The sequence below is a fragment of the Brachyistius frenatus genome, unplaced genomic scaffold (assembly GCF_029030835.1).
Source record: "Brachyistius frenatus isolate BFR_SWC_R1_liver_20210118 unplaced genomic scaffold, ASM2903083v1 Contig_28, whole genome shotgun sequence".
NCBI classification, from domain to species: Eukaryota; Metazoa; Chordata; class Actinopteri; family Embiotocidae; genus Brachyistius; species Brachyistius frenatus.
Window position 1 is genome coordinate 3765344 of NW_027210627.1, and position 10211 is coordinate 3775554.

Here is a 10211-nt window from a genome sequence, read left to right on the forward strand (position 1 = left end):
GACAGTTTGTGCAGTGATGTTAGCCGGATAGCTCCTCCTCACCTTTAGACCCTGACCATGTAACTCCCGTTAGTTTTGTTGCTCCTGTCTAAAACACTTTTGTTACCTTTGTCATTTTTTGTAAATGCAGTGAGTTTACTCTGTAATCTGGCAGTTTAATTAAAAACACTTTTGAGGGTTTGCAGAGCTTTAAATCACAGTTGAAAGATACTTGGTGCTGTTTAACTGCCGTAGTTTTGGATGAATACTTATTTTGCACCAAAGGTGTTTTGCAAACAGGGCCATGATTCCTCTCACGCACATTCAATAACACAGCAGAATAACAATTAGCAGAATCAGACACACAACACAATGGTCACCACGGAGGACAGCCGTCAGAGTAGCATGGTACTCCAGTTATCTGCAGTTATTGAGCTGCACTGCTAGAGTTTCACATGTCTGTTTCACATTGCCTCGGAGATAAGTATGTGGTAAATGAGATGAATGTCCTTAGAAGTGTCAAAAGCATCTCTCACATATTTCTTGTCTCTCTTAAACTGATTTTGAATCTCTCCTCTCTTAGCCCTCAGAGGATGAGGAGATTGTTGATCTGATGCTGAAGAAAATCTGCGGTCTTTTTGGGATCAAGTATAAAAACACAGAAGACACCCCGGGGTCTGATGTGAATGGCGGCTTGGCCCTCAATAACAGCTGGGATATCTCTGACACTTCTCCAGTTGATGTCAACACCTTTCGGACATTTGAAGACTCCGCAAAGCTGTAGTGGCACAACTTTATTTTGTATTGTGTCAAATTTGACTGTTTTTGTATTCAATATCATTCACAAGTTCATTTGTTTATTTTCATTCTTCTCTGCTCTGCGCTGCACTGGGAATTTGTTGGGATAAATTTCACATTGAGAATTCTACTGTTTGTTGAGGTGAATAAGTCTAAGAGAATTATTTATTTACAAATCTAATGTTTTGCTCCCAAAGATGTTACTCAGAATGCACAAAAAGAAAATTCCCTTCAAAGTGTATACATTAAATCATAATATTTGCATAGAGGGTCACAACAAAAATGTTCTGGTAAATTATCAATGGATATGAGCTGATAAAACCTCCATGAGTAGGAAAATTGAGACCTAAAAAGTTGGATACAAAACAAAATACTTATATAACACCCTGAGAATTACTTGTCATAAAATGTTTTACACATCAACCGCTTTATCTAAAAGTAGATGTGGTATGTGTAAATTTTAAGCATTTTGTAAAATAAAAGCATAAACAGTAGAAATAGATATACGTGCAAGGTTTGTTATGATGCATGCTATTATGAACAAATGCATCTATTTAAAGTATCTGTGTAAATAAATACATGTAAAGTGATGAGGGTGACTCTTTATTTGTAATAAAAATATATGAGGTGTGCAACGTGTTGCCCGAAGCCTGTCATCTAAAAGCTTACTGTTACTGATTGTTCTCTTTCTGCTTTTGCCTCGCAAAATTACAGATGATCCATTGTTGACAAAGTGCTAAAGTTGAACTGAAATAGAATTTCTGAGAAATAACCACGATCAATGCAACAACAGTGACAAACGTGATGTCTGTTTGGTTTCTGCTTCACAAAAATAAAAGCATGCCACCAGTTGAACACTTTTAATGTAAAGTAGGATCATTGGTTGTTCTACTTATTCAGCAGTGTCTTAATACAGCTCTGATTTGGTGTAAAGAAAATGAACAGTAAAAAATCAAGATAAAGCAACTGCTGTGTCTGAAATCACCCCCTTCACTCATTCACTACTAACTGTATATTGGACACACAACAGTGATCAGTATATTGAGATTCACTGCCTTGGTATAATTGGCCTATTTTCTAAAGTCTTTTGATGCTACTATTTTCATGTTATTGCTGGATTTTTTTTTAATTTTTATTTTTTTAGTGCACTATATGACGGATGATAATGACAGTTGGGACACTCAAACAAAATGTCAGACAGGACATGAAGTGCACTGTATAGTAAATACAGAATGATTATGGACATAGACATCGCTCTCCTGTGAATCCCTCATCCTACCCAGCACAGGAATATGAGACTCAACCATTAAAGTTGTAAACCATACTGTATACTATAGAAATACAATAACCAAACTAAAAAAAAAAATTAAAAAAAAGGAATCTCACCTGCATGGAAACTCATTAATTATAACTTTTACCGTCATGGCTGATTTGATGCATTTTTTACCATTTGAAAACTAATGTCATATGAGTGCATGAATGTAAAATGTAACTGACACCTCCTTGTTGCGGCATGGTTAACCTTATCCAGGCAGTTTTTCTCTTCATGATACCATCTCATAGGTACATTTGTGATACTCAACGTTGTTCATGTAATATCTCCAAAACAGACACGGCTTTTAAATTGTATTTGTCATACTGTGCAGGTTATGTTTACTGAGTAAGCTCCTATGTTTAGGGAGAGCCATATGTTTAATGTATAAGGTTACTTTTCACAGACTTAATGAACAGATTGTTTACACTGAAATAAATGCAGTTATCATTGCAGTTATCATGGCAGATGGCAGATATGTCACTCTGAAATCAAGGCTCTTAATCTGCTGCAATTACAGGCTCCGCTCCACTAGTATGAAGCTCATCCACAAGCACACCACAGAGGTGAGATAAACCGCAGACAGCTGGCTTTTATATTCATGTGCGTATTGGACAGGGTTGAGGTCAGGGCTCTGTGCAGTACAATCACGTTCCTCTACAGACCAAAGCCTGACAGCCATTTCTTTCTTGATGGATTTGTGTGTGTGTGTGTGTGTGTGTGTGTGTGTGTGTGTGTGTGTGTGTGTGTGTGTGTGTGGCGGCGAAGTAATGTTGAAACAAAAAAGAGCCCTTCCCAAACTGCTACAAAAGTTGGAAGCACAAATAGACTTTTATGCTACTATACAATGAGATACATATTATTATTGTAAATATCCCCCAAAGGACACTGTCCAAACTAAACAAAACAACCCTCTCCGCAAAACATTACTGTTGTGACTGCTCTTCTCTGCTCCTAACGAACAGTCCCTGAACAGTGCTAATGATGCATGCTTCAGCACTCGACAGTCCTCTTCTGGGTGTTTATGTGGTCTGCTGCTTTCAGGTTAACCCCCACTTAACATTTGCAAAACTTATTGTTAACTGGAGCACTTGTGGCGGGGAAAAAAGTTTGATATGAACTTTTTGGGGAAGATGCCATCCAATGACAGAACCACTTTAAAAGTCACTGAGAGCTTATTATATTGTGCAAGTCTGCTCAACTTGTTTTTATTTGCTTGCTAAAAAAAAATAGGAGTGACTCACGTAGCCAAATCCACTAATTAAAAGTATCCACATATTTTTACTTCAAACTAATCACATTCTCTCTTGTTTTCTCTCTCAGATGTTTTAGGAGAGGAATGACATGTGATACCTGGGTCGGCTGTCTCGCTAATGGCAGGAGAAGATCTCTCCCTCATTGAGGCAACACCATGACATCTATTCAAGGACATCTATTCATACTGATACCATAAATGCTCCAGAAATGACATAGGCTGCATGAGGCTGTCATCATACTCCAATGGACTCATTTAGTCCAATAGACTTTCTTTGAGAAAAGGCACATAGTGTTCTATCCCCTTTTACTACTCCCTTTTCTTCCCCAACAACTCATCTCCCTTCTCTTCCTGCAAAACATGTTTGTGGGAAACATATTCAATTCAATTTCAGTCAAAATGTCTTCACATAGCATTAAATGACTTTCAGTAAGGTAGAGATCTTACAGTATCATAGAGAGGAAAACTCCACAATTCAACAATTCCCAAATGAGAAAGTGTCGATAATGATGGTGATAACGGGCAAGAAAAAAAAAACCTTTAAAAGGAAGAAATCTCCAACAGAGCCAGGCCTAGAAGTTGGTGGCTGTCTGCCTCGACCTGTTGACGTGAGCAGAGACACAAAAGAACAGCATGGACACAGGAACACTCGGCAGTAGAGAACCAGAGGAAACATCCACAACTAAGTTAGTGTAACTGCACATAAAATAAAGTTATTTGTTTGTTCAAGACTAAATTCAATTTGGTGCCTAGTTTAAATTTATGTTTAAGGACTTTTCTGGTGTATTGACCAGTTTAAAACATTTGTTAGAAACAATAAAATGTAATAAGTTACATTACTTTAATGAAATAATTGAAATAATCACATTACTTATAACATTTTTAACAGGGTAACTAGCAATCTGTAACCTTTAACATTTCTAAGGTATCCTTCCTAACACTGAGGTAGATATAGGTTTAGGTTTAAATAGGTTTATTTATGTTTTTAATTTGACTGTGTGAAAACTGCGATTTATGATTTTATTATTTGTAAAAAAAAAAATAATTATAAAAAAAAAAACAATAGGGCTTTCGCACCGTCGGTGCTCGAGCCCTAATTAAACCGATTATTTTTTTTAGAGTGAAAAACAAAGTCAACACAGGTGATCTGATTCGTCCAATGGGCGCCGCATTTAATCTTTGACCCAACTTCCTCTTCCTGTTAGCTGGAGCGCAACTTTTACTAGCGAATCATGAGCCGCTTGGGCTGATCACAATAGATTAGTATTTACTTTACAAACGTCGGAGTTTGGAGACTCACAAACAAACAAAACAACAACAAAAAACTGGAAACTAAAGTGACTGTGAACCTAACGCGGCTACTTCAGCATATGTTATTAGGTCTCATGAAGGTGTAGACACGATGCTGGTAGTCACAGACTGGGGAGAGAGGCTACCGTTGGCATTAGCAGGCAACTCCAAGAGGGCTCCAGATGACTAATTCTTTAAAACAAAACCCTGTCCGGTCGTTTGGGAAACAGTAGAGGAGTTTCAATAAAAAGCTGGGTAGATTTAGCTTTTTTTTTTCTTTTTTTTTTTAAACATCAGTGTGGACTGGAAGCTGTAACCTGCATCTGTCGATACAAACACGGAGAGAACAAGAGCCCTGGACATCATGGCTGCCACTCAACCACAACACAAGACCACCTGTTTGTTATGACAATGTCTAATGGTGAGTGCAATTTGATTTTTTTTCCCCTGTGTTGACAATTAGATATTTAATGGATTTGCTGATTGAGGCACACACACTCTGGCTCATATTTATCTCTATTTAATGCTCATTCATATGTTTGGTTGGTGGTACCGTGCTGTTGATTGAAGTCCAGGTGTTGTCATGAGTTTATGATCCCTGAATCTGTGGTTTTCTGCTCCTGTATGAAAGTCCCCCAGGATTTGACTTTTTTGTGTGTGTGATATTTATGGTAAAAAAAACCAACTTGATTTTGCAGTGTCTGTTTTCTAAAGAACCATGGTCTCAAGGGGCATATCGTTTTACAATATAGGAAACAGAGGTTTCATCTTGTGTGAAGAATAAGTGCTTTGAATGCTTTTTGAACCATATTTATTCAACAAACTGCACACAAAAACAGTGCCATCTTCTACAACTGAAAGGGTGCAATGATTGATAGCTTAATTCTCACAAGACCACATTTCCCATAAACCCCGTCACTTTGGTTTTGCAGTTTTCTGAGTCAAATGGCATGTTTTGATGAGAGATGTCGAATAGCCTTGCTGACTTTAAATGAGTGGTTACTTTTGTTGTTAAAACAAATTTGGTTTGGATTAGCTTAATTTGTGTTGTAAGACTTTCAACAGAGCCTCTATTTAGCGCCTATATTACAGACAAGCCATGGGAATTTTTTTCAAAATTGGAAGCTCCTGCAAATACTGTGGAGATTAATTTGCAAATTTGCAAATCTGTTTTCATGTAAACATTTAAAGCCGTTAATTAGACATCAAAAGTCTGATTCAAATCTTCACTGAGTTTTGACCAGTTATGAAGTTACTTCATTTAATCTTAATAAAGTGTAGTGCTCATCACCTCCCCTTTTTTTTTCCAGCAATGATTGGGACCCAAGAAAACAGTGAATTTAACCTCATCACCTTGTGTCAGTTACTGTGGTCTCACTTCAGTAGTTTTTACATTATCATTAAAGGTCACACAGGACATTCATGCATTGAAAAGTTCAGGGAATCATTGGAGTATCCCTTCATATGGGAGCCCAAAGCGTTTAATATTAAATAAATTAAAGAAAACTTAAAAAAAAAAAGACTTATCTGACTTAGTCTGCTAAATATTATTTCCTTTTGTTGAAATACCTAAAAAAAAAAAACAGACTGTTTAATGTTACACAAACAAGATGAAATGTGACCATGCATAGTTTGTCGTTCAATAACTGGTGTGTGTCAATAAATTATGCAATAGAATAAAACAAGGACTAGTTGCATCGTCTGTCAGCAACAAAATCCCAGACCGATAATTGACAACTAATTCCTCGGTGAAGTTATCAGGCAGCAAAATATGCTGTTGTTAACATGTGCGTTTTTATATCATCGATGTACCTGCCTTGATAACAACGTGTCACCCACATCTGTAGTTTGAATAAGGCTCAGATAAAATACCCCTGATCTCATACGTGCTAGAACGGTGCTTGACTTCAGAGTTTTGTATGTTTCATTGTCCATTTTGAGTTTTAATACATATAAACCCTTTACAGATAAATTGTTATTCACCTTGTGTTCTCAACTTGATTGCCAATCTTTTTAGTAACTGTGTTTGTCACTAAATCGAACCCGTTTTCTGTCCTGCTGTCTTCTTGGCATTTTCTTTTTTTTTTTTTTTCCTTTCAGCCCTTCCTCTATTCATGTGTGCCTCCTGCTTTCATGCTGTGTCTTATTTTCCAGTGTCTCAGCCAAACTAGTTTTTCAATTTACAACCTCAAATAACTGGTATGTGATTATGTATTTATTTGTTTATTGCCCTTTTATTACTCTGACAAGACTCCAGCCAATTGCTTCATCTTGCCTGGAGTCACGTTTAAACTTTTGATGTAATTATCTGAACAGTGTTTAACTCTCATCTCAGTGGACACAATTAGAGATGTAAGTAGAAGGAGTGATGGTAGAATATCCATTTTACTTTCTTTCTGTGCTGATGAAACTGCTTTTACTTGCGTTAACAGTCAAGAGTGTGAATCTGCATACTGCAGTGTGTCCATGACATGAATCCCAGTAATTTTTACAAAACATTACTTTGTGTTATCTTTTTTAATTCAATCTATGAATTTGTCACGTTCTGCATTAGTGCTTACAAAAATGTCTGTCTGAAGGTACACCCCCCTCCCCCAGTAAATGTTCACAGTGCATCCATGCTTTGTCCAGTGTTGGCTGAATATGTTGGCTGAACGTCTGTGCTTCTTGTTGTCATATTTAGTTATATAGATTTGCAAATGTTATTGGAAAGAGTATTATTGTTTTTAATTTTGCGGCTTTTAGTGCCACCAGGTAACATGTGTGAGTGCTTGCATTGCTGTTTATCTGTAGTATCAGTACATTGGTGGAAATTAAGGGGTGCCAAAAATCAATATGTAAATAGTTTAAATGTAAACAAAAGAAGGTACTCTTTTTCTATAACTGCTGATGTTGGTATATACAGTAGCTGTGTTTTCTCCTTTTGCTACAGTGTCATGTTTTATCATGTTACACTTAAACAATTCAGTTCTCAGTATTTCTATTCTGCTCAGCTCTATTTCACAGAGAATAATAACGGTAGACTTGAAGCCCGATTCTATTTTTTGTCAATCCAGCTGCCTATACATCATACCTGAAATGACGGAATGAAGAAAATCGATGTGCTCTTCACCTGAAGTTGCCTTTCGTGACCACAGTTGTATAGTCTCGCTCTCCCTTCAGTGATCAGAAAAGTACCATGGATGATGAAAAATACAGTAAACTGAACAGAAATTTTATTTTGAATATTAATTGATTCTAAAAAACAAAAGAAATGAATATACAATATAAATAAGTGTAATCACTTAAGACAGACTTTAGACATAAACTGTAAGTTGTATATCTTAACATGGCTGCAAGCTAAACCATTATTTCAATGACAACACTTGGTTTTCATAATGGGGGTGCAAGTGGCAACAAATCACTTAACTGTGTGGCTTTTTAGAGAGTTGATTCAATCAGTTAGAAATAACATGTTATATACTCTGCAGGTGGAAAGGAGACATTACTTTTAAATTAAAGTTTCTAATTATCAGTGGTGTACCATTGGACCAGAAAAAAAAAAAAAAAAAATCTGTTTTGGCATTTATAATTTTCTATATTTTTCGCCACCTGAGAGAACAATTCCATCTGCAATTGAATAACTAACAGACAGCAGCCCCTTGCTCTACCACTCCCAAACCTGTTAACTCTGCTATTACAAAAAGTTTGATGTTTGGGGTCGACCTCTGTTTATTGATAACTTAATCTTGATTGCTTTCATTGCTTTTTTTGCGCTTGTAGTGATGTAACAAGTGTAGTTGTCGTCAACCGAAGTAACGTTATCTCTACTTCAACTGGCCCTCTCCGTGTGCCACACATGTGGCGTGTGCAGAAGAGTGTTGGTTTGTAAATCCAAGGCTGAATTTCTGTCCCCAATACACCCACTGCTTATATCTTCAAATAAATGATGGCAGCAGAGGAAAGGATCTTGAATAATGGTTGTTTTCAGACAAGTGATTACATTTATTCTATCATTATCCGTGAGCTCAGCCATTGAGGGATTTTTCAGAAATATTGCCTATGTTCATTAACATTTAACAATACTTAATTGTGGTGGAGCCCTGTGCTTTCAGGGTCCTGATACTTTTCAGTTTATTTGGAATGGATTAATTTCTCCATCTAATCCAGGAGTAGATCTCAATCAGCTAACGCTGAAATAAGGACACTGCGAACAAAACAAAACAAACATCTCATTACATGAGAGGGATAAGCCATTGCAGCTGTCAGACCGTTTTGATTGGATGCCTGCGCACAATGTGACAATTAAACCCCTGTGCAGGGATTGGTTTTGTTGGAAACCAACCATGCTGCCATTGAGAACATACCAATTTTGTTTTTTTGTTTTGTTTTCCAAGTATGGAGGATTAGTCCAGCTGTATGAATTAATATTCAAAAATTTGTGAGAAGGAATTAAATTGAAAGCCCAGATTTTTTACAAGAGAAAGATTTAAAGTACACTCTTATAGGAAAGTGCTTTTTGTGTTTCGGTTGCAAGAGGCTGTCTCTGATAAACTGTTGGCTGCACCTCATTCAAAAACTGTGTGTGTAACATACATTTAGTTTTCCAACATTGAACTTTTTAAGATAAATACTTAATTTATTTTAATCACAGTGTCTTCTGGTATGAGTCAGTTGTTTTGGACAGTTTGCGTACCAGTAAATAAACAGCTGAAGTTAGCTTTCTTTGCTAAATAGACTTAAACTGTATTCTTCCACTGCATAAAGAGTGAAACTGAAGCGTAGACTCTTGACGATATACTGTAAGTGTAAAGCCAGAGGCTGTATTTATTGTTTCTGAACCTCACTCTGCAAGGACAACAGTCTGAAGTGTCAATTTTCTATATAATTTGATTTGTTTTCAATTATACTTCTAGGAATGACAGCAATATGTTTTCTCAAACAGAGGATGCAACAGAAGCATCAAAGCAGCATTTACAAAGATTATAATCAGCAAAACCTTGAATGAATGTGCATTTCAGAAATAAACTGATTATCACGTTATAGTGGACACTTAAAGGAAAACTGTTACTGTTTTTCCTCTAAGCAGCACTGCACACTTAACATAAATAGGACAATAACGTGACTCTGTTCTGTAAAACAGTAAAAAGTTGTATGACCAGAAATCTGTATCACGGTATTTTCTAAAATCCTTGTTAGGTTAGGTAGTTACTTTATTAATCCACAAGGGGACATTTTTTACATAGCAGAGGATGGTTTCGATCCATCGACCTCTGGGTTATGGGCCCAGCACGCTTCCGCTGCGCCACTCTGCTCAGATAGTTGCTATTTGACGGTATATAACTATATATTTTTTAAAACATAACGGATTCTACATAAAGGTTTTATGGTGGCTTCTTTTATTGTCAGGACTACAGAGAATATAACTTAAATGTGTGACTTGGTGTAAATTATTTTCCTCCTTTATTCGTTAAAACACATAGACACTACAATACACTGTTCAACGTTTTTGTCTAGCCCGTCTTTTAGCACTACCTTACATGCCTTGGCTTTGTGTACAACTGACTGAAGTGCTAACTCCCTCTGGACGTAAGTGTA

At 36.6% G+C, this 10211-nt stretch overlaps 1 protein-coding gene and 1 non-coding gene across 2 annotated transcripts in view; one reads left to right on the forward strand and one right to left on the reverse strand.

Annotated features, from left to right (window-relative positions):
• Positions 1-4820, forward strand: part of LOC138620992 (polycystin-1-like protein 2) — a 28803-nt gene extending 23983 nt beyond the window's left edge. Inside the window, exons 28-29 of the mRNA XM_069698706.1 lie at positions 563-627; positions 4736-4820. Coding sequence (XP_069554807.1) covers positions 563-627; positions 4736-4820 — 150 coding nt within the window. The remainder of the gene's footprint in view (positions 1-562; positions 628-4735) is intronic.
• Positions 4821-9856: 5036 nt separating this feature from the next.
• On the reverse strand, positions 9857-9928 carry trnam-cau (transfer RNA methionine (anticodon CAU)). The gene has a single exon. It is a non-coding gene; the product is annotated as a tRNA-Met (tRNA).
• Positions 9929-10211: the final 283 nt, after the last annotated feature.